Source organism: Cheilinus undulatus, linkage group 14, assembly GCF_018320785.1.
Source record: "Cheilinus undulatus linkage group 14, ASM1832078v1, whole genome shotgun sequence".
Classification (NCBI taxonomy): domain Eukaryota; kingdom Metazoa; phylum Chordata; class Actinopteri; order Labriformes; family Labridae; genus Cheilinus; species Cheilinus undulatus.
Window position 1 is genome coordinate 26,816,293 of NC_054878.1, and position 24,815 is coordinate 26,841,107.

At 39.2% G+C, this 24,815-nt stretch overlaps 1 protein-coding gene across 2 annotated transcripts in view; it reads right to left on the reverse strand.

The window, feature by feature from the left end:
- Positions 1–24,815, reverse strand: part of LOC121521231 (protein EFR3 homolog B) — a 45,650-nt gene that overhangs the window by 8,838 nt on the left and 11,997 nt on the right. For both annotated transcript variants that reach the window (XM_041805036.1, XM_041805038.1), the window contains 10 exons: positions 18,619–18,695; positions 15,866–15,993; positions 14,543–14,693; positions 10,761–10,882; positions 10,271–10,420; positions 2,776–2,910; positions 1,166–1,244; positions 708–843; positions 423–584; positions 155–266 (listed from right to left, as the gene is read on the reverse strand). In XM_041805036.1, the coding sequence (XP_041660970.1) occupies positions 155–266; positions 423–584; positions 708–843; positions 1,166–1,244; positions 2,776–2,910; positions 10,271–10,420; positions 10,761–10,882; positions 14,543–14,693; positions 15,866–15,993; positions 18,619–18,695 (1,252 nt within the window). The remainder of the gene's footprint in view (positions 1–154; positions 267–422; positions 585–707; positions 844–1,165; positions 1,245–2,775; positions 2,911–10,270; positions 10,421–10,760; positions 10,883–14,542; positions 14,694–15,865; positions 15,994–18,618; positions 18,696–24,815) is intronic.

Consider the following 24,815-nt stretch of genomic DNA (forward strand, 5'->3'; position numbering starts at 1 on the left):
ACTTTTCAAGGGTCTGCAGGAACCCTGAATTAAAGGCCTTGTCTTGTCTTTCATACTGTAGTTCAAATTAAAAGTATCAAAGGATTACAAAAAGATTTCTGTTTTAGCTTTGCCATACAAAGAGATCATATGTTTGTGGGATTTGTAGTCTTACCCAGAGCCTGTAGAGGGCAGAGCTGGGTGAACCCCGGGCACAGGGATCTTACCCATGATGAAGAGCATCACCTCTGATCTCTGGTACGTTGGAAGAGTGTTTGCAAATGAGCCTGAAAAAGACAGAAACAGGGAGTGAAGAGAGGTGAGCATGAGATGAAGAAGAGGGACAATTAATACAAGGCTGTTATAAACTCCCACATGTACACACACAGGAATTATTGCAGACCCAAGTGAGACAAACACACACACACCACCCACAGACTCACCGATGGTCCTGATGACGGCCTCCTGCAGCTGCCTCTCCTCGTGGGCTTTGATGATCTTGGTGCCGATGCTGGTGCTACCATCATACGAGCCAGTCAGCTCGTAGTCGACGCTCAGACGGAGCTGCCGCAGCAGAGTGTTAAACACCTCCAGCACTGTAGGACCTGCATATGCAAACAGAATTATCAAAATTCCAGTTAAATAAGAAATCTGATGCTAAACAGGTTTAATTCCACTTCTAATGCGCCAGCTGGTATGTGTCCGTGCATGTTTGTCATTCCTCTCACCTACAGAGCCGCTGGCTGCGATGGCAGCTGCCTCCAGCAGCACTTCTACTATGCCAGCTCTCACCGTGGCTGAATTCTTGCTGTTAGCATCCAGGTGACCGAGGAGCTGCTGGATTACCAGGTGAGAGTGCTGGGACTAAGAAAGAGGCAGAAAAACAAAGATGATTGAGACAAATAAAGAAAAAAAGTATATATGAGCATGATCACAGAAAATAGGAGTGGCAAGTTATACATAATAATTCGTCTTTTGAAAGTGGCAAACTTCAAAATCTCTGATTTTCAGTTGGTTTGGCTCTAGATCACTCTACGATTACTGGAGAGAGTTTCTACATGATGAACCAAGTAAGTGACGCAAAATGTTGCATCAGCACCTGGATGTTTGGTTGCCTAAGTGTAAGAGAGAGAAAAGCAGGTTGTGGAAGAGGTCTTTGAGCATTTGTTGGCACTGTCTCACTCACCTGGATGGAGTACATAATGATTTTGAAGCAACGCACTGCAAAGGTCTTCCCCTCCCATAGAGAGTGGTTATCTAAGTGCCTGAGGGGGGAGCACAGACAGGAAGAGAGGGTTGAGGAGGATACAGAAAATGTAATAAAGCAGCAGTGATAAGAAGCAGAAAGAGACAGAGAGCAAATTCATAAAGCCAAAAAACCCAGACATTAAGGCTCCCTGTGTGTTCTTCTCTTTCAGGAATAATATTACATCTCTTAGATGGAAACAAGGAAGCACTGCAGTTTTTTCTTATCTGATAAATATGTCTGGGTACACACAAAACATGCATTAACAATGGACTGAAATGTTAACACACCATCAGTGTGTGCAGAATAAAGAGTTTTGCAAAAAGACAAAAAGTACAATAAAATTACAAAAGAACTCCAGAGAGGTATCAGAGTAATTACTGCTAAATAGCTGTTAAATTACAACAAGTGAGGTTAAAGTGTGATAAATGCATTGACCACAACATAGTGAGTGATGGACTTGAGCTGGTATTACACAGGTCGTGACAAGTGAGATTAATTGAAAGGGGAAATGAGTGCAAACTTAAAATAGAAGGATTGAGAGAGTTCAAAGAAACATAACTGCACAGAAAAATGCTAAACAGTGCTGCACTCAGATGGATTCTGGAGAACAAAATAATCAATATAGGCATTAGAAAGCTTACAAGTCCCTGAAATTTTGCTAATTCAAACTCTGCAGTGCCTTTCTGGGCATGCTTGCTGGGGAAGAAACCTTCAGATCTTACTTTGTATTTCAGGTGCATTTTGATATTGTTATTATATGCTTTTCAGATACTAGAATTGTAAAAATTTATTCCTACATGCATGTAAAACATGCATAAATGCCATATTTTATCCACAAGAGATTTCTGAACTCCACTAGATTTAACTTAATAAAGAAAATTAAACTGTAGGTCAGCTTTGGACATGCCCAGAGCATCAGTGCAATAAAAAGGACAGAATACAAACACTACTACAGATGCAGAGAGACAGGGAAATGCAAAAACAATAGATATACAACATACAGACAAGTAAAAGCTATGGAAAGAGGTTTAAAGTCTAGGGCTGCTACAGCTACACAAACATGAGGTGTAAGAGCACAGCAAAAGAAGATTTAAGAAACAAACAGATATGTTAAATTAATTCAGATACTTCAGTAATCAGGAAGGGCAAGATGTACAGAAATACAACTAACTAATAAGACAACACTTATCACAGAAGATCATGCTCAGAGACAGATAATGTTAGATGAAGATGACCTTAAAAGAACAAAACAGTCCATCAGAACAAGAGAAATCAAACTGTAATGACATTACAACCTTGCAGCTAAAGAAAATGAAGAAATAAACAACAAGACAACAATGTCATATTTGCAAATCATGCACTCATATCTTGGCAACAACAACTCTACAACCTTGCACTGACCTTGTTTCAATAGTGAGGCCAATCAGAGCACAGATAAAAATGCTGCAACATCACACAAACACTCACCCCTCCTCCAGGTTAAGTACAAAACAATTCACAAAAGCGGATACGATATCAAGCACACAAGAGTTTAAAGGTTGTCTCACATCAGCACGGGTGTGACGGCGTTCTTGATGTTTCCATAGGCGGCTCGTCCCAGCAGCTCCCTGAAGCAGCGCTCCGTCAGCTCCACCGGGCTTTCCTTCTCCTTCTCCGACGCCTGCAGCGGAGACGGGGAGCGGCTGATTGGGAGCGATGCAGGTGAGGAAGCAGAGGAAAGAGAAGAGCAGGGGAGGGAGGGTGGAGGCGAGTCGGGAGGGGGAGAGAGGTACAGACAGAAAAAGAGAGGGAGAGAAAGAGTTTGAAATTCAATAACATCTCAACAAAGGCTCAATTTTTAACACCAAAAACACTCTGCAGCCTTCACTCCTGAGGGGACGTTTCCCTCTGCAGTGAGTCTGCAGTAAAACAGGTGACTGTGTTCATGTGTGTTATGAATGCTGGGGACTTCTTGGTCTGTATATCTATGTGCTACTGTGTGAGAACTCACAGAGGGTCATGCCTTTCTTTGTTCTCATGCATAGTTAAAACCTCTACTATAACTCTCTATCTTGGTCATGACTGGCCTCGGGTGGTCCACCAATGATGACATTATTTATTAACAGCATAACTCTTTCATCGTTCCTGCTGCGGCTGCTGCTGTGAAGGAAATGCGGCTTCCTGTCTGTCTGCAGCTCAGTTCCAACTTCAGACACATCCAAAAAGAGCAGATATTTGATGCTGGGTTATTATACCGCTTTGACTTCAGGAATGAAACTGAAAGGATTATTGTTATTTTCAAACTATGGTCCTTTTTTGAGTTTTTTTAAAGCTCCTGTAAGGAACTTTTAGTTTGTGTTGCTTTTAGCACCCACTGTGGACAAAGCATTAAGTCTTATTTCTTTGCCGATCTTTATCTGTTGACATCTAAGTCATGAGTTCAGATGGACAATCCCTTCTTGCCTTCATTTAACAATAAGTTTCACTTTTGGAATATTTCCATTTCACAATCTGAAAAGCATATTTGCAGCTTGCTGTTGATCACTTCATTACACATGTAACCTTCAGCATGGTTTTGAGGTATTAATAATTATAATAAAAATAAGTACTCAGCCTTTGCATTGAACAGCTTGGTTGGTCAAAAAGAGGTTTGAATCTCTCAAAATCTCAGTTTAATTCATTTTAGGTTCTTGGGTCACATTTAAGTACATACCACCCTTTTAATTCAAACCATTTGATGATTTCAAGGTGTGTTCATATCCATGTACAGTGCTTAACAATTTTATTAGACCACCTGTCCTATTTGTCTCAGAGACCATCCAGCATCATGAAGTGCTTTAATGCTGACTCTTTCATTTTCAGTGAGCTCTCCACGTTTTACCATTTTGAACAGGAATGAGGAATTTCAAACTGAATTCACCTTTCTGAGAAGTCAGAGATTTATTTATTTTTCTTTATGTGAAGAACTTTGTAACTGAGTGTTTTAAAAGTGCTTTACTTAAAAGGTTTTACTTCGTTACTTTCACTTGAGTAGATTTATTGACTAGTACTTTTACTTCTACATAAGCAACATTTGTCAAAGTAACCACACTTTTACTTGATTACAGTCCTCTCTGGAGCTTTAAATTACTGATAGGCTAAAAAGAAGCCATTAGAAGGCATAGAAACATGTTACAACTTTTACAATTGAGGACAATTTGTGCCTCTATTTGATGTTTTGACTGACCTATTTGTGTATTTCTCTGACAGCTTGTTTGAACGCTTTCATATCTGCATAACCTTGCAGTAAAGTGTTTTAAAAGGTCTACATTTTTCCTTACAATTTTGACTGGTTAAAGTATGTATTGTTTTGCTGCTGAAAAGCTGAGACTCAAAGTAATTCTATTCTTAAAGTAGTTTATTCTAAAATTGTCCCATGAGTAACCTTTATTGGATAAGAATAACATACTTGGTGTTTAATGAGCAACGGAAATCTTTTCAGGAGACCTGCTCTATGATCCTGCAGTGTAGCTGGGCTATTAAAGGAACATGAAGATGGAAATATGGTTTGAAGTAAGAGGGAGGATTTTGTTATGCTGGAGAATGCAGAGTATGAATAAGCTTGTCAGATGTTAAGAAAAATGCACAGACTCAGAGATGAAACCATTGACTTTTTCTCCTATTATTTAGCAATTTTGCATGCAAGGATAATACTGCAGACATGACAGTATGTTTTGGACTGTGGACTACAATGATCTGCAAATATTACCACAATGTTTTATACCCAATAGGAGTTAAGAGCTTCTTTTTTTATGTCCAGTAGTTTTATGAGGAGCTTCATGATGAAGCTGTTTTGGAATCTCAAAGTAAAAAGGATCTTTACATAAGCGTTGGTAAAATAACTCCAAGACAAGTCATTACCTCATGCTGCAATATAAGGAAACTCAGGCGTGAATAAAACTGAAGCTGCTGAAAGGTTTAGCATTCATTTAACCACTCTCATTGACCCCTGTCCAAATAAAAAAGAATCTAAAAGCACCCGTAGGAGACTTCACTCACAGGTCACTCTAATAGCCTTTCTCTGCTGTTTTTGCCCAGTGATTTAGAAAAATCACAGAACAGTGTCTGGCACAAGAATAAAACAGCATTACTGTCATCTCAGAGAGTGTTCAGCTACAACAAATTGACTTTATATCTGCTTTCATCGAACAGTTCACCAAGCCGTCTATGAGGCAGAGGGGAGAGTAAAGGAGAATATTTAAGGCGAGGATCATTTACCTTAAAAATTCTGCTGAGGCAATGCTTGCAGTAATATTGTTTGGGAAAATGAAGCCTTTGCAAGCACCCTCATGTCGCATTAAAACTGATCAATCAGGCTTGTAGGTGTTCTTTTTAAAACACAGAACAGTTTGCAGAGATTTACGTATCTCCAGAAATCGCTTTCCAGAGTCCATGCTTGAAGCTGATCTTTAAATGAACTCGTACATGTGAAAGGAGGATTAATGTAGAGAAAAATGCACCATCTGTGAGTTTAATTAGACACTGCACTGACTGCTGTGGGTTTTATGGCTGCTAATGTCTGGCTATGCACAGTGAGGGGAGGAATGGAGGACACACAGCAGTGTCCTCGTGCTCATCGCACACTCACAGAGGAGGAAGCTGAGAAGTAAATGTGTCCCTCTGCTGGAGTGTGTCTGTCTATCTCTGTCCATCTGTCTCTCTGTTATAATCACCTACACATTTCCATCATTGTACCTTCTATTCTCTCCCCTCTACACAGTCTTAGAGTGCTCGTCTTGCTGCTGTCCCACTTTTCTCCCCCCCTAACCTTCAGATCCCCACATTGACGTCAAAGTGAATGTCAGTATGTGGAATTCAGCCAAGAGAGGGAGGCTTCAGACTCTGCATCTTCCTCTCTCTCTCTCTCTGACAATCCCCAGCTCTAAATGCTTGCAATGCTTGTATTCACCACCCATTTTATACAACCCCACTCTCCCTTTTTTCCTTCAACATTTCCCCTTATCTCCTGGTGTTTTTTGTTCCCGTTGCTGCAGGTGGACTGACAGATGCCCGCAAGTGCTGCAGAGCTGTCAGTGTGCTCTCTCGGTGATGACAATGATGATGAATGACATGGGTGCCAGGACAAATATGGCCTAATGCAGGACAAACACACCACAAGGATTTGGCTGCAACACCATAACCCTGGACTGCTCTGGCCGAATCAAAATAACACAATTTAAGGACATTAACTTTCACAGACTACATCAACACAGTATGTGGGCTGGTTATGTGAGGGATGCACGGTCACACTGAGGTCATTTTCAACCTCTTTAAACTGTAGACTACAGTGACTTTGTCAGGCATGTATTCTTCAAGAAGGAACACAAAATAAAATGAACACACAAATGTCATTGTAACAGAGTACAGAATATTTAAAAGATGATATTAATATAGTCATAAAAAGGTTGCAGATGGCTACAGTTAGGTCTTTAAGTATTTGAAGTGCAACACAATTTTCCTCTATTTTCCACCACCGTTTAATTAAAGGGATTTCAAAAAAATATTTAGGAATCACAGCCCTTTTAATCAGAGTACCTCCATTATCAGGAGCTCAGCAGTACAGTGCCAATAAAAAAGTATTCACCCCCTTAGGTGTTTACCCTTAGAAGGATCATACCATGGTCAATATGATTTGGCTTTTTGACAAAAATGTATATATATTAAAAAAAATAACTCTTTCATGTCAAAGTGAAAACAGATTTCTACTGAAACCAAGACAAAATTTTACCAGAATAATAGGAAGACAAAATTATGGAGAAGGAAAGGAACGGCTCATGATCCAAAGCACACCACATCATCTGTCAAACATGGTGAAGGCAGTGATATGGTGTGGGCATGTATGGCTGCCAGTGGTGTTTCTTAATGATGTGACTGTTGACTAAAGTAGCAGGAGATGGATTCTGAGGTGTGTAGGGCTATACTCCGCTCACATGTTGCTTTGTACATGCAGACAGATAATGACCCAGAAACACACAGCAAAAACAACCCAAGAGTTTCTGAAGGCTAAGAGATGGAGTAATCTTCAATGACTAGGCCCATCATCTGATACAAACCCAACAGAGCATGTTTTTCAGTTACTGAGACAGAAGTGAGGGCAGGAGGATCCACAAACAAACCATACACAGCTTTTGGGAAAGGCAGAGCCTTTGAAAAAATACTTGGAGGGTGATTGGGTGAACATTCTGTAAGTCACATCTTAATGGGCCAATAAGAGCAACAAAACACATGACGTAGCTGCTAACAAGCTGCACCTGTGCCCCTACCAACCAGACTAAACTCCATAAAGAACTACATTACATGAACCATGGTGACTGTAGACATGTCAGTACACGACTTTTGGCATTTTTGAAAAGAAAACAACTCACTACTGTCCTTTGTTCTTCTTTCAACAAAGAAATTGTCGTCAAGTTCTGATAAAACTTGCGCTTTAGCAGCATCCACGCTAATGTCTTCCGCCATAGTTGTACTGGTCTCTTGCTGCTGCTTGTTTACGTCACGACTCTGCCGCGCCCAAAAGTACTGTCCCTTGACACTGATTGGTCCTGTCACTTTCTAACCCGGCCCAAATGGTTCAGATGGGGGCTTTCAGGCACAGGAGAGGTGTGACGTAAACAAGCAGCAGCAAGAGGCCGGTGAAATTATGGCGGAAGAGCTTAGCGTGGATCCTGCTAAAGCGTAAGTTTTATCAGAACTTCACAACATTTCTTTGTTAAAAGAAGAACAAAAACATTAGTGAGTTGTTTTCTTTTCAAAAACGACAAAAGTTGAGTACTGACATGTTGATAGTTGCCATGTTTCACATTATTCCTCGGTAGCTGCACACGCGCAGCTCGAAAGCTGCTACGTCTTGTGTTTTGTTGCTCTGATTGGCCCATAGAAATGTGACAGACAGAACATTCATCCAATCACACTCGGTGTTTCTTCAAAAGCCTTCTCATATGTTTCCTATTGAAGCTTTCCCAGATGGATGTGTAAGACACATCCCTCTAGCGTGTCAGGTTAATGCCTTAATTGATTGATTTCAAACCTACTGTGGTGGTAAATAAAGTCAGTTGCTAAAAATTATGTTATATTGCTGTCCAAATATTTTCAGACCAAACAACATATAATTTCACATAATCATGATTTCTGCAAAAAACTAGTAAGTGTTTGGAGCAGCAAATGGAATACATTCCGGGTCTGACATAGAGTAGGAACTAGAGGTACAAAGGATCCCAGTTGCTCCATGATGCAAACAAACCAACCTCCACGGTTAAGAAAAGATGTAATTCATGGAGTGAAGAAAATCCATCATTATGGTGTAAAAAAGACCTACAGCCAATAAATACTGAGTAATGTCTAAGTAAAAGGAGGATATTGTTTAAGTTGTGCTCATAGGAAATATGGAGAACCACTGAGCAAATATGGAGGCAGTATGATGAACTTTCACATAAAACAGGATCATGCAGTGTTGGTATTTAAGTATGTATGGTTGCTTTGTATCAACTTGCACACCGTATCTGCTTTTATTATGCGGATATCCACTGGCGGTTGTGTGGCAACAATCAGTAGCTTTTCGTAACATTGCCCCAGAGCCTAAAGATCCAGGGTGTCAAAATAAAAGGTCATCAATTAAATCTTTTTTCTCTTTTCTTCTGATTTGAAAATGATCTGATCTGTGATTTGATTCCACCATCCTGTTGAGTTAGGTTTGTGATGCTTTGCACCACTAATTAGTATATAATTTAAAAACACCATCACTTACATATGATACTTGGTCTTTTTATACTATAGACTGCTAGATAATTTGTTGGTTTTAGGTTCAGGAAGATAACTGGTAGATCTTATGGTCACAAGGCAAGGGCATGAAATTAGAGAAAACGTTTAAAAACTAAATTGTTCTTGCAAAAAAAGAGCAAAATGAGTTGTCCATGTTTGTAAATGTTTTGCTAGCATATTAGTTGTTGATATTGCGAAACCTTTAACAAAATGAAAAAATGTTGAGTGTTAGAGCATTTATCAAATTTTTTATTAAAAAAAAAATCTTGGCCTGGCCTGTTTACCTCACATTTTCTTCAACATGATAAAATTGTTTTTGTATATATTCCTTCCGTAGGTGCATCTCCATTACCTTTAGAAATTCGTAAAATCTAAATAGAGCAATAAAAAACTGGTAATGGAAACACCTGAATTTCAAAAAACCTCTCAAATATCGCAAAAAAAAAAAACATGCTGTCATGAGGATGTTTTTCAGACGTTTGGATATAGAAATATTTCGCAAAAGTCTAATGAAACACTTTTTTAACATTTAAACTTCACAGGATGTAATGTATGGGGTCAGATGACCAGTTCACGCCGAGACAACATGGCGTGGTACGTGTGGACAGAAGAGGAGGCTTTTCATAACATCATACTTATACCCTTATACATGGCTTTTGTCAGACATACGGACTTTGCCTCTGAACTATCATCCGTCACCATCTCTTTTTTGTTCAAAATTGTCAAGGCAACACGCAACAGGTTTTGAGCGTCCAGCTTCCTTGCAGCGGAGTCTCACAAGATGAGATTTTATGAGAATAGCAAGGCTCATGCCCAAAACTCCCTTCAAGGGAAATACTTGTAGCAATTGTACTGAGGGGGCTGCTACTGGGATGGGTGGGGATTTTACTTCATTTTTTATGTGGGGGTTTTTAAGGGGGTATGTTTTTAAGTATATTGTTACTCTGTGCATCTTTAATTCCAAATAGAAATTGTTTTAAAAGAAAACATATTAAACTAAGATGTTCTGGTGATGGTATATCCTAAATAATGGCCTACATTAGCCAGATTAGCCACACTGAGGAATTTGATTCCCAAAAATGTATACAAATGATGAAGTGAATTTAAAAAAGAAGAGGATGTGGATATCTGGCAAACTTTTTTTTAATATGAAAAAGTAACAGTCAAAAAAATAAGTAACACTAACCAAAAAAAAAAAAAAAAAAAAAAAAAAGGATAATATGAATAAGTACTCAATCATCTGACATTTCCCTTGGAAACACTCACCTCTCTGTTCGTTCTCCACTCTGTAGATTGAAAAGCAGCGAGGGGACGATCTTGTCCATGTGCTGAGGATCCCAGATGTTGGCCTGAAGCTCATCATTCACCGTCTTCCTCACCACACCCTGCAGACCCTTGATACCTGCCATGCGGATCCTTGAAGTAACAGACACAGACGCTCTTTGAATGAATCTATAAATGGATGACTATATTTAGGAAATTATATTTGTATCTCCTCTTTTCATGTGTATTACTCATTGTTGGCTGTCCACCTTTTATTCTGAAAAGCTATATTTAACTCAAACATCTTACTTTGTCTATTTTCAGAAGAAGACGCCAGAATACTTTAAAAAGAATCTTGATTTGTTAAAGGAAACATAACAGAGAAAACTGTCCCAGGGTGGAGGTGCTCCAAAAAAACATTCAAGTCATCTAAAATCAGCACTTACTAAAAAAAAAGTCTGTCTCTCGTGGAAACAAACATCTGTCCACTCACTTTGTACGGATGTCAGGGTCCTCATAGCTGGAGTGGCACATCTCACTGAAGCGTGACACAAAGAAGTCATAGCTGCGGTGGTAGGAAGGCGTATCCTCCTCTATGTTGGCAAACTTCACAAACTAAATAGGGAAGAAGACGCAGAAGGAAAAGTGTAATGGAATTTTTATGTCAGACTGACACTTCTAAACTCAGGAGGATCCTATTAATTATTCTGTTCTCAACAAGCCCCGGCTTATTAAAAGTTTATTTCAGTTTGATTAAGCACTCTTTAATAGAATAACCCCCAATTCCCTGTTGTGAAACTCTCCTAAATTAAAGTCAAACAGCGACATAACATCTCATTATGAGTGACAGTCACAGGGCAGAGGGAGGCTCTCCCACCGAGCCTCAAAATGTCACCACTTAAACAAGCTGACATTTAGATTCACAACACCTTCCAATTAATAAATTATCACCTACATTTCTGTATAATCCAGAAAGAAAAGTCGACACCCGTAGTGTTAATTGCACGATGAATACTCAGCAAAACAAATGGTTGTTAAAGTGCATTCAACAACACAGTCTTGATTAGTGAAGTAACCTATACTATGCATGGATAAAAAGAGCACCTAAACATCTAAGGACGCCCGTTATGAATCTATTTCCTGTGTGTAAAACGAGTATTTGAAGTGGTGCTGAGATTAAATAAAGCATCCTTGAGCAAATTAAATGAAGTGAAGCCATAACTGCTCTCGTGAAGCTGCAGTTAATTGCTGCAGTATTTGATACCTGGAAGCTGCCCAGTATTAATACCAGTCATACTCAGCTGCTTTAAGGCATCTGTGTTCCAACTCTGTCTGTGCTGAAATTGACTCTCTGTTGGATTGAAAGCTTTAAAGGAGACTCTAAAACCAAAGGCGATGGAGAGCAGAGATTATAAATGCTTTTTCTTTTACAACCAAAGGTGGCATCAGGAGAAAATAACCCCCTGCCCTTAAGTCTTTTTTCTACTGCAGAGGCATCCATAAAGGTAACAGCAAGCTGACAGAAACACTAGCTCAGTTACTGATGCCGTGTTAGAAAGGGCTCTGCTGCAGAGAAAGGTTAAGGTCATTGAAAAGTAGTGCAAGGCAACCTGGCCAAGCTTGAGTCATGTGGAGATAAACTCTCTAATCCATTCGTTTCTTTTCTCCTCGACACTGATCTGCTTCGGATGAGCCCGACAGTTTACACTCAGAAGAAAAGTTGCTTTGTGAAAGTTAAGTAGATCCACAGTGTTGTTTACATGGAAAAATAAAGCATAAGTGATTGTTTTTAAAGTTGTGTCAGACCTTCCCAGTCATTTTTACCAACACAGTGTCATTACCCTTCTTGAGTTTTATCTTTATTAAATATAGAAGTTTCTTGCATATTTCATCTGTGCCTTGGAACATCACTAGTTGTTTATCAAATACACCTCTTATTGAGGGCCATTTTAAATGAACAGGGTCCTCAATTCAAAACAATAAGTGATCTACAGAAGTGGGGCGCTGAGCAGCAGCCTGGTCTCTACGTCTTGTTTTGCAACTGATGCATGCAACTCATAGCAGAGAATAGCTGTGGGCCATCACAAGTAAACACCACAAAACATGAATAGGATGCAGCAAAATGTTTAACAAAACATCCAACGTTTCCATGGCAATGGAAACACTGGATGTTAAAGTGGATCCGTCATGAAAGCCGCCACAAAGTGATACGTCCTGTTATAACTACAGAAATTAAGTTCTGTTAATAGTTCAAGATATATGAGGTGCTGTAAGACCTCAGTTATAACTATACATAACTTCATAGTTATTTTAATCAATATGGACATTTCAGTGCAAAATACTACATGCTGTGGCTTTAATTTACATATATTTTCATTTCTTATTTGTATCTTATATCTTATACATTCTGAACATATGGAATTACAATGCTTGATCTTCCTCCAGTGACTAATAATACATTTATAGTCTTAATTCTGATTCTGATCTAAGATTGGGATTTTTTTTCCCCAACAATAATGACTTACAGTATATGGCTGTCACTGGATCAGTCTTTCAGCTAACAATGAAATCAAACCTCTTCTCCAGACCTTCTCTCAGTGTTGTCAAAATCAAACTGAACACCTCTCAACATATAACTGCCTTGTGGCAAAAACACACAGCATTCATTGTAATAGTTTAGTTTGGCTGTCATAAGCGCTAGCTAACAGTAATCAAACAAAGTTTTATTGTGATATATTCATGATGGTGAAAGTGCTAGCTCACAGAGTCATTGGCTCAATAACAAGAGTACATTAGCTTTAGCTTGCTCAGCTATCAACTCAATTAGCTAAATCTGGTCATGCATTAATGTGCTGAGGATTTGAATCACCATTGCAGTCACTTTATCTGAGTCATCAATCTATTTTACTAAAAAAGTTACCTAAAATTGATTGTTTCTTAAGTTAAAAGATGCTCAGTTAGTTTATTTGCATCTCTAGTCTATAGTTGTGGTAATGGTTAAAAGTTGGTGTCCTGTGGGCTGAATGATATGTAATTTATTTAGAAGTAAACAGAAGGAGATGCTTCAGTGTTTGGGCTGTAAATTAAAAGTCCATCCAGAGATGCTGCATATGTTTCTTGTGATTATCCAGTTTTGTTGCTAATTTGAGACACAAAATTTGAAACAATGGTTTATTAGTTATGAAGATTTTTTTCACGAGTATTGTTTAAGAAGGGATGATTTGTACCAGCCATCCCTGAGGCCTGTGATATTCTCTCAAACACTGATTAAAATACAACCCACTTGTGCTGTTCACAAACACACCTGAACCCTTAGGTAGACACTATAAGATGCCAAGCCTAACAATACTTAAGTTAAACCAAGTTAATTTGTGGGTAAATTATTCAGTAATATAACCTTGGAGTTGTGTAAGGAAGGCCTGTGTTTTCTTTGCCTTGGACAGATCAATTAAAAATCCTGGTTATTATTAATACATCGTTAATCTCAAGTAACTCTAAAGGCAAAGCTTTAAATTGGCATATACTGCAGAAATCCTCCACTAGATTGCAGTAAATAGCACTGTGATGCAAATCTAATTACTTTGTGCAGATGTGTGAGACTGGATAAGTATATGGGCTTGCATTTGTCCTTAATACACAGCGTGTATTAAGGGAGATTGATAACACGAAGGTTATGAGTGAGAGGTTGGCGTGTGTCGTCAATCTGTGTAGATGACTGCGGAGCTTTGCAGAGAGTTTGGTCCGCAGCTAATCTGATTTCCTTTATACGTCCTCTGCTGACCCGCTGTTGAAAGCTGCTCCCCACATCAGACGATACTCATCACTCCAACTCCCTCTACCTCTCTGTCACTGAGCTCTAATATCCCTCAAATACTAAAGCGGTGTTTGTGTCAATGTTAACATCTTTTTTTTTTACTGTGAGTGATCACATCAGGGAAGTAAATGGGTTCTGTCAACTTTTGATTGGATAATACCTCTAAATCCACGCAAATGGACAGACCATGATGCTGCAGAAAAGCTTAGAAAGTGAAAGTGAGGCACATTAGAAATCCATTAGTGACCAAAGGTTTGAAGATGTAAACAAAACAGTCTCTTTTCACTAGCAGAGGCTGTAAATCATTTGAAAATTACCTTATTTTTTACCATAAATACTTTTATTGTTTTCACTCAGCCTTAAAGTTAACACTGTGCAAAATGCAAATCCTGCAGCAGGGGCCAATAATTTTATAATAAGGTTGCCCTATGCTTACAAATAACAAAACCCTTAAAACTCACAGAGTTGGTTCCCAAAATCTGCAGGCTGGGTTTGTCTGATTCCAGCAGTTTGCGCACCATCTTGAGGAAACTCTCCACAAATAGGTTGATGCTCTGACAGTGACAGGCCATCAGCAGCTGGTCGAGGGCTTCCATGGCTATGCACACATACCTGAGGAGGAGGAGGAGGGATGAGAGAGGCACAGAAACATCTGGATGAACCGTTAATCTGGCTGGCAAATATATGTCAGGATATCAACGTAGAACTTCAGCATAGACTCTTTTTTCACTGCATGCATTTTTTTCCCAGATATTAAAATGTGATTGACTCAGCCAGACAAACTCTGGAGACACAGTTATTGAACAGATTTCAGCAAGACTCTGCCAAGTGTAAATGTTATCTGTACAGGCTGTTTGCATTGGTGAGATCCCTCGCAGTGCAACCAAGGCATGAGTCATAAAAAAATACTTTTGTGGCTTACAAAGTTAGTACAAGATGTACACATCACCTCAGCAACTTGACCAACCTGCCTCCTACTCCCGTCTAACAGCTACTTTAAACAGAGCTGACAATGTATCAATCAATTAAAAAGAATGAGGCTTAAACAGCATTATCATGGCATATTGCATAGTTTTAGGTACCTTTAGGTTCCCCTGTCCAGTCAGGATGTTAAATGTATATGTGGTATGCCCTTTAGAAACTCCTGTAGAGGGATCTCTACAAGGATTGATCACAAACTGTATAAAACATGGATGTAATATCAGTGATGTCACCCACCAGCTTCTGTAGAAAAGTTATGAGGCTAGTGGGCCATATTACAGGTTATATCTCAACCTAGCTATTGAAAAATCTAGAAACAGGTAAAGGGTCAAGCTAAGGTGGGCATTAAGCCTCCTAGTTAACAGCTACAGCACACCCACAAGTGAGTCAACTCAACTAAGCGCCCAGTTTATGCTAAATAATATGTCATTCTTAGTTTTATATAATCAGGACAGATGAGTTAGAAAAGATTTCAACCTCAGTACAGAAGTGTTTAATAGGGACCAAAGCTGTTCGGACTGGATTCATTATGTAGATGTTGCTGTTTTCAGACTCACAGATTCTCTACATGATGAAAGGCTGATCCCTGCAGCACTTTCTATGTACCAATAGCAAGATGACTCCAAGTCTTTAGACGATTTTTAGTTACTCGCTTTCAGGCATTTGATTTAATATAAGGCAGATAGGATAATTTGAAGCACAGAATAAATAAAATTTGGAAGCCAGATTTGTCAGAGCAGAGACAGCTTCAGTGTTTTCTCCTGAGACGCTTTTTTGAGTGACGACTGACTGCTGATGCTCACCCGTATCTGTGTCGGGCTACGTCCCTCGACAGTCTCTCAGACAGGTAAGCTCCGATACGGTCCAGCTTCTCCGGAGCTGACAGGGCGTAGAATGTCAGCTTTTCCATGTTGGCTTTCACCAGACCATCCTTAGGGGGTGACAGGAAATGACAGTGAGAAAGAAAGGAAAACAAGAAAGTAAGACAAGAAAGTTTTAAACTTATCACATAGTTTAAAGAAGTAGTTCATCCTTCATGGAAATGGGCTCCTGTCATGGCAGAGAAACACACATATGGCTGAGATGGATGCTAAAGAGAGTTCCAGCTGGGAGAAACTAAACACTATGTTTACTTTACAGAGAAAAACTTTATTTGCATCTTAATTAACACCAAAAAGAATGCCATTTTATTTACTATTCCAAAGAAATTACATGCTAAAGCAAGTCTCTGAATCATAGTGTGTCCTTTATAATCCAAACTTAAGAGTATAACTAGATCATCAAGTTTCCGCCTCCTACTTTCCCCCTTCGACCCATTTCACCACTTTTTAGGACATTCTGGGGGGGAATAGAGCTAAAAACATCCTAAAGTCCACTGAGATCTGGTAAACCTTCAGAATAAAGTCAAAATATGCTAAAATAAAGCAGATCATTGAGAAGAAAACAAACACGGTCAAACAAACTATTTCTGAGCAGTAAGGTTTTGTTAAGACTTAACAGTGGCAGGCACTTAAGGACAGGCAAAATGAACCCCAAGAACCCTCTCCACAGCTCTGCAGGACAGAGTGACTCTAAAAATATAAACTGTGATACACAGGCAGAGTATCATTCATCATTTACAAAGAAACCCAGCAACAAAAATGGAACCTGCTTTATTTAATTTCCCAATGGCAAATCAAAAAAATCCAGCAAATCAGGCATTGGTGTTGCATCAACAGCATGACAGTTTACATATCAGATAGGTATCAAATAATACCTCCGATGTGTGATACCTCTAGTCTACAATATAGATCTCAGTTTTCTCAGCAATTCATGTGGACATGAACCAATGTCAGAAGCAGATTGGTTAGAAGATGTGGCTTGTTGGACAAACTCTGAAGTGGCTAAACATAAAGAGAAAATGTTGGTATTGTAGGTAGGAATGCACAGTATCACCAACACGATATTGGTATTGGCAGATATAAGCTTAAAAAGGGAATTGTCATATCGGCAGATAATAGACTTCCTGCTGATGATCACCTGTTTTATTTTGGCTATACAAATCTGTCTATATCAGCTGTAAATATAGGCCATAACAACCAATAAGTTAGTTGGGTTTTAGGCTCAACCAACAGACCTATTTCAGTGGGAGTTTTTTTTCTTTATTCATTATCATTCCTTACACGTCAGAATGAGTTTCAAGTTTTAAAGCATCTGAATTGCATGAAAAAGCAGCAAATATGGATAGGCTATTTGACAACAGTAAGTCTACCTGTCTTACTTAAGATTTTCCAGTTCCTTGTCTTTGCTATTGCACATACACACTCAACAGAACATCTTCCTTACACACCTAAAAACAGGAGCTCAGTCACTGATATTTGTTGCTTTTCTTGCAAGAAAAAGTCAAACGTGTGTTCTTTGAAAGGGCTTATTCCTCTCATTACTGGGTTGTTCTGGCAGTCATCACAAGGCGACAGCTCTGCTTCTCTAAAACGCCTTGTGGCTTGAGTCCATTATCGATCCCTCAGACAGAAAACGGCGCCTGGCTATGAAACAACACTCCCCCAGCTGAAAAGCTTATTTTTGTTGTTGTTCATTAAAGTGAATCACTTTGTAGCACAGTAGACCCACAGTGCATAAAGCAACGTCTGAGACACGTTTTGTAGTTTATTCCCTGCTGAGAAACTACAGTCATACTCAGCACAGTTTTAACAAGTAATGTACACTACTGTGGGGACATTTTGTGCGTGCAGGAGACACACACGAGGTAAACAGCCTATTTTCAAGCCCCTAAGCACCAATTATCCTGGAAGAAGACTGAAATATGGTAAATGTGTCCACACACATACTCCCATGGCGTGAAAGAATTTATTGTAAATGTTTTCAGGAGGTTTATATTATTCCCAAGCTTCTGGGAGATGGGTAGTTACAGTCTCATCCACAGCAGCTAGGAGACAAACATACAAACCAGCAGGTGCACAAACACACTCTGAACATGGAAATGAGGTCTGCGCGTACTACTGGCCTGTGGATTGCAGATTTGGCCGAAGATCTGACAGGTAAAGTGGGTTACTGCAGCAGCATAGAGGATCAAAGTTTCAGCTCCTTTTTCTCAGCCCAAATTAATTCCCTTTGTGAGTCATGTGAATCAGATCTCAGAGAAAATAGGAGCAAAGACGATATCTTTTGTTTGACACAAACAGCTTTGAAAAAGGCATAAAGGTGGTAGAAAGTTTTTTTCTTTCATCACCTCTACCTCACTCTTGCTTGATTACAACACTGCGCTTATATTTATCTACCACTGGTCGACAAACCGGAGGTTTCAAACAACATTATAATTTTATTTTTCTCACATTTTTTCACTTATAATCCTAAAATAAGTACCCCTTGAGTCCAAACTAGACTTTATAGCCCTTAAAGTGAATCATATCTTTACAAAGGCAGTGTATCATGTCCCAGTCAAAAAAGCGTCACCAAAATTTGAACAAATGAACTGGCCAAATCTACACAGTCATACAGGAGACAGGGGGATGGTTTTCAGCTTTAGACAGGAAACAGAAAGTGTCCCATTTCTCACCTCTGGGTCTTCTGGAAAGATGTTGTCTACCAATCTCTTGTACCGAGGCCGCAGCGCCCCACAACAACCGCAAACCCCTGAGGAAAGAGGGAGAGAAAAAAAGCAGTCAAATAGACTTGCACAGAGAAAAACAAATAAACATGCCATCTTTTTTCAAATGTTCTCTCCTGTCAAGTTTGCTCTGATAAAAAAGAAATACTTTAAAAACTTGAATGATGTGGATGTGACATGAGGATCAGAGTAAGACAATAACACTTCCCCTAGTCATATAAGATGCAAGTTATTTGTCTTGATTTGATGATGCAAGCAGGAAGCAAAGAGAAAATGCAAGCAGGGATGAACGATATATCGTTCCTGCAGATATTTCCAAATACATTTTAGCTAAAACCGTCACAAGACACCGATATATACACACACCTATCCTATTTTATTGTAAAGAACACCAAGTGTCTCCTGTACAGGGAGGCTGGGTCAAGCAAAACTGAGAGAGGAGTAGAGAATTAGACAGTCTGGTAGTTGTTTCACGATTGGGGCTTTGTTACGAATTGTTCTAGCTTATGCTGGGCCCCCTTGAGTATGTGGTGCCTTAGCCAGATATCTATACTTGATGGTGATGGTGACTGTACATTTTGCCAATATTCAAGGCCAATATATGATTTATACTGCGGATGTGTACATTGGCAGAAAATGTGATATCTGCCGCTACCGATATTTAACTTTGAAAGAGCTGGACTGTTGCTCAGTTGTCAAAAGTTCCTTTTCAGATGAAAAATGTTTTGCATTGATTTGGAAATCAAGGTCACAGAGTCTGGAGGAAGGTCAGAAAGGCCCAGAATCCAAGATGCTTGAGGTACAGTGTTTTTAGTTTCTACAGTCAGTGATTGTTTAGGGTGCCATGTCATCTGCTGGTGTTGGTCCACTGTGTTTTCTGAAGTCAAAAGTCAACAAAGGCGTTGACCAGGAAATTTTACAGCACTTCATGCACCTTTCTGCTGAGAAGCTTTATTGAGATACTTATTTCATTTTCCAACAGGACTTGGCACGTAACCACTGCCTCAAGTATCAAAAACTGGTTAAATGACCATGATATTTCTGAACCAAGAGAAAGAGGCGCAACACCAGACCCAAAAATGCAGACAAGCTGTATTTCTTAATCCCATTTAAATGCATTCATACCCATTTACACACCACCGACAAAGCAGTGTGAGCAAAATTTGGTTAAGTGTCTTGTCCAAGGACACACTGACATGAGCTTGCAGGAGCTGGAGACAAAACCCACGACCATCTGATTGAGGGACGATCGACTCTACCTACTGATCCACAGTCACCCCATAACACCTCAGAAGTGCCACAGGTTGATTGCCTCCAAGCCACACCACACTGATGCAGTAATTCATACAAAAAGAGCCCCAAGCAAGTATTGAGTACATAGAAATGAACTTCCTCTTTGAACGCCAGCAAAATCCTTTATTTATTGCTCTTAGGTAATATTCTATTTTTTGAGATCATGAATTTTGGGTTTTCATTGACTGTAAGCCATACTCATCAAAGTTAAAAGAAATAAAGACTTTAAATATTTTAGTCTATCTGTAAAATGTGCAAAAGTGTTAACTTTGCAAAGCAGATGAATACGCCCGTTTCCGTGTTTCTAACTGGCTGATAGTCCTGACAGGACCAATCAGTGACAAGGGGCAGTACTTTTGGGTGCAACGGAGTCATGAGGTAAGTAAGCAGCAACAAGAGGCCAGTGCAATTATGGTGGAAGAGCTTAGCGTGGATGCTGCTAAAGCGCCAGTTTAATCAGAACTTGACGACATTTCTTCGTTAAAAGAAGAACAAAGAACAGCATTGAGTTGTTTTCTTTTCAAAAACGACAAAAGTTATGTACTGACATGTCTACAGCAGCCATGGTTCGCGTTATCTGTTTAGTCTTCGGTAGGGGCTCAGCTCTATAGCGGCTACATCAAGTGTTTTGTTGCTCTTATTGGCCCGTAAAGATGTGACAGACAGAACATTCATCCAATCACACTCCAAGTTTTGTTTCAAAGCCTCTGCCCTTTCCCAAACGCTTAGTATTGTAGGTTTACCAGATGGATGTGTGAAACAAATCCATCTGGCGTGTCAGGTTACAAAAGTGTATTAACTATAAGCTAAAATCTTTTGTTCCAAAGTTAGCTAGAAACTCAACATACAGAGAGCTTGGTTAAGTTACTTAGCAAAAGTTTTGGCACTGATTACCTTATGTGTGAACATTTCAGGACTCAACAGACAATAATCTGTGATTTACAGTAACAGAGAGACCAGTAATAACTCCTCATACAACATGAGGTATTAGTTTAAATACAGTATAAGTGATATAAAGAAAGTTATAGTTAAGCACATTCTGTATCTTTAACAGCTGATAAACTGATGTTTTATTGCTTTTAAACTCTGGTATTGACAAGAGTCTCATCAGACCTCACTTTAGGGCTTTCTTGAAGTTACACACTTATAAACATACAAGCCATTAATTTTAGTTGTTGCTTGACTTGTGATGATGGCTGTGTCAAGTAAAATAAAAACAGCAGTAGAGAGGAGAAGCAAGTAAGTTCCCTATGAGCTCTGAGCTGCTGTTGAAAAAAAATAGACAAAGGACAAACAGACAGAGCTCTATCAACAGCAGCTTTCACTGTATCACTGCAAACATACACACAAGGCTGCATTAAAAACCCTACTGGAGGACAAAGGTTGACAAATGTTGAACTGAAATCACTAATGCCAGTACTGCCAGGATGTGTTCATTCAAACCAAGCCTTAACAAACATAGATTTGATCTTGTAAAAAGAAGCTCTGTTATGCAATGGTAATTCTGTGCAGACATCTATGAGTCAGACATGAGAAGAATGTGGTCACAAGTCGACAGCAACAAAACAATGCTCCCCAAATGATAGCGTGAAGAAACATCTCAGGACAGCCTTAAAGGGAAGACTGCAAAAACACAGAATAGTGATCATTTTTTAGAGTTTGTATTGAGAAGACAGGCAGCAGGAAGAGAGAGAGCTGGATTCTGATTGGCTGAGAGAATTCAGCAGCAATGAGTCATAAGGGGAACTTGGGAGAAGAATAAGGAAAAACGGGAAGGAAGGGATAACCTCCAAAAATCCCAAATAAATCCTTTAACCCTTCCTGAGGCTCTGCATAACAATCATCTTCATCCTGCTCACATCAGAGGACGAGAATATACGAGTTTCGAGGGGACAAAAGCACATGAAAAAGTAGGTCATTGAGATGTAAGCAGTGCAGTCAAGTTTAATGAAGAATGAGGTGGCATGATACCCCTACAAATGTTACACAATAGCAAACTGATCTGTAAAAGAACAGCTTCTCTTCCTTTCTTTCTTTCTTTCTTTCTTTCTTTCTCCAAATGTTATTTTCCTTCCTTCCATTCTCCCAATGGAAAAATGTTTCATTATTCATAATTTCACTTTGCTGTGTTACACAGATTGCAGCCTTTTTGCTGAGCTGCCCCTTTCAGTTTTACCATAGCCAACATACAGTAGACTAAGAGCACAAAACAACACTCTTAACCTTTTACATGCACCACCAGCAATGCAAGAGAGAACTCTTCCACCAACCAGCTCAAGCAGTGACATGCCGAGTGTCTTTAATTATCACTGTTCACACTATAAGACATCAAGCCTCCCACAGAGAGCTAGGTTGCCCAAACCAGCTGTCAAGTTGTGTTTCGTGTCCCAAAAAATAATCACAAATTTCATTTTCTCTGGCAATCTGCAGCCACAAGCTTGACTCACAAATGGAAATGGGTAAACTGAAACTAATTAAAAAGAGAAACTTATGATATAAAAATGGTCAAATTTTTAGGTGGGGGTGGGTGGGTGGCTGGGTTTGAGGGAATGTTTTTATTTTGTCTATGTAAAGCATTTTGAGTTACATGTTATGTAAGAAAAGCGCTTTATAAATAAAGTTTGATTGATTGCTTGATTGATAAAGAAAAAAACCTTAAAAGTCCAAAAAATGTCTAAACACTTAAACTTGGTCTAAATAGGGCATCAGTAGCCCAGTATGTAGGGACATGGCATGGGAACTGAAAGGTCGCTGATTCAAGTCCAAGTACGGACCAAATAAGGAAAATTGGGACTGTTTTCTGGAGAGACGACAGTAAGCATCATGAGTACTGCCAGTGTGTCCTTTAACAAGCAAGCATGCCTGCAAATAGGATCTTGTGTGTGAGTATTATCCAGGCCTATGTGTGTTTAGCATGTCCCTGATATATAAAAGAAGGGCCAACCTAATTTGGACTCAGGAACAAATAAAGTTCCTTTTCTGTTCCAGTCTACTTTCACACTTAAGGACAGTTGCAAAAAAGCAGACCTAGTAGTTAATAGGGGCAGTTTTGCTTTGAAAAGTTCCTAGAACATTTGATTCATTACATCAGACTGTGTGAAAGTGACTGTGTCCCTTCAAAGGTACCTCAGACCATAAAATCTTGAAGGTTTAAAGCTTTTAGGGGAGTCTATCATTTGGCAGCACCTCGCCATGGTTTATGGAGCTAGTTTAAAAGGGAGATTCTGGAGAGTAAAAGTTAGCATGATTGGGTCACTTAGAAATTACAAAGTTCAAAATGTAGAGGCTTTATTGGCTGTGTTTTTATTCAATATTGATTTTAAATTTAATTTTGGGCCTTCATTGGGGAGACAGGACGGTAAATACAGTTGCATGAAAAAGTATGTGAACCCTTTGGAATTTCTTGGATTTCTGCATAAATTGGTCATAAAATGTGTTCTGATCTTCATCTAAGATCTAAGATAGACAAACACAGTCTGCTTAAACTAATACTGCACAAAAAATTAAATTTTTTGTAATGGCAAATCTAAGAGACAAGTAAGAAAGAGACTGATTAAATCAGCAGGAAGGAAAATCTCTGGATTTATTCACACTTGCGCAAGTGGACACACCAACCATGACCACAGAGTGGCCATGGCAGAATGTGCCCCGAACCTTCTGTCCAGTGCTCTTTTATACTCCATTTCACAACACTCATTTACACGCCTACAATTACACAAACATTATAAAATAGGTCATAAAATCTGTCCTCAGCGTAACCCTGCCTGACCAAACATGAATCTCCATGCTTAACGCCTCAGGTCAAAGATCATTTATAGTCTCCTGACCAAAACACAGATGGTATTGTCCTAAACAAGAGGACCCTTTTGCTATGCCACGCTTGATTACCCCAACACTTCCCCAAGAGAGAACTCCTGACTCACTCGATATACTTTTATAGCACACAAGACATGATTAAAGGTTTTACATTCCCTGAAAACAAGGGTGCACATACTTTCAAACTGAAAAACATCAAGGCTATTCACTGGGCCAAGCAGTGCAAATAATCTAATAAATAAAATGCAAAAATTCCAAAATATTAACTCAGTTACATTATGCAACTGATGCAATTATTCATGCTGCTGATAAAATGAGGATCTCAACACAGATTTCAACATTGGATTATAATTTTTTTACTAAAGAGGCTAAAACCAAAATTCATTGGATTTTAACATAGATGCATTAGTTGGAGGACTGAGCAGCAGCGACAGCAGAAGAAGATCCAGATGCCTGAGTATTGATCAGGTGATTGGATCATTGACACCCAGCATTATTACAGATACTTCCCATCACGAATTTTAATAAATATGTGCCATTAGAACTATAATAGCATTTGGCTGACAAGTCAAAAGTCAAGTAAACAAATTATGTAAACCAACTTGAATGAAATGCTTAAACAACCTCACACCATAACGATGCAAAGTTGATTTGCAGAATATGGCTAAAGTTAGCAGTGCTAGCACCTTCTGCTAAATCCTTTTTGCAGGTTTACGTTCACATTCCTGTGGAATGTTGTCACTCAATGCTTTAATTATGCATGAGTATAACCTGGCATATCCTCTGGAAAACTTTATCCACATTTTCTAGATGAAAACAGCCATAAACCCATGAGATTATATCTGTGCTATGGCAGTAAGTGGTTATCTATATCAGATTACAGAGCATTATGGCGGCAAGGCAGTCATGTGTCGTGTAGTCATTGTGGGCCTGAGCTAATAAAAAAAAATATCAAGAACTGGTTTAACACACTTGTAATTCTGGGGCTGACTGCAAAGGGATCCAATTTTAACTGTTTGGCAGGCTATCATGATCCG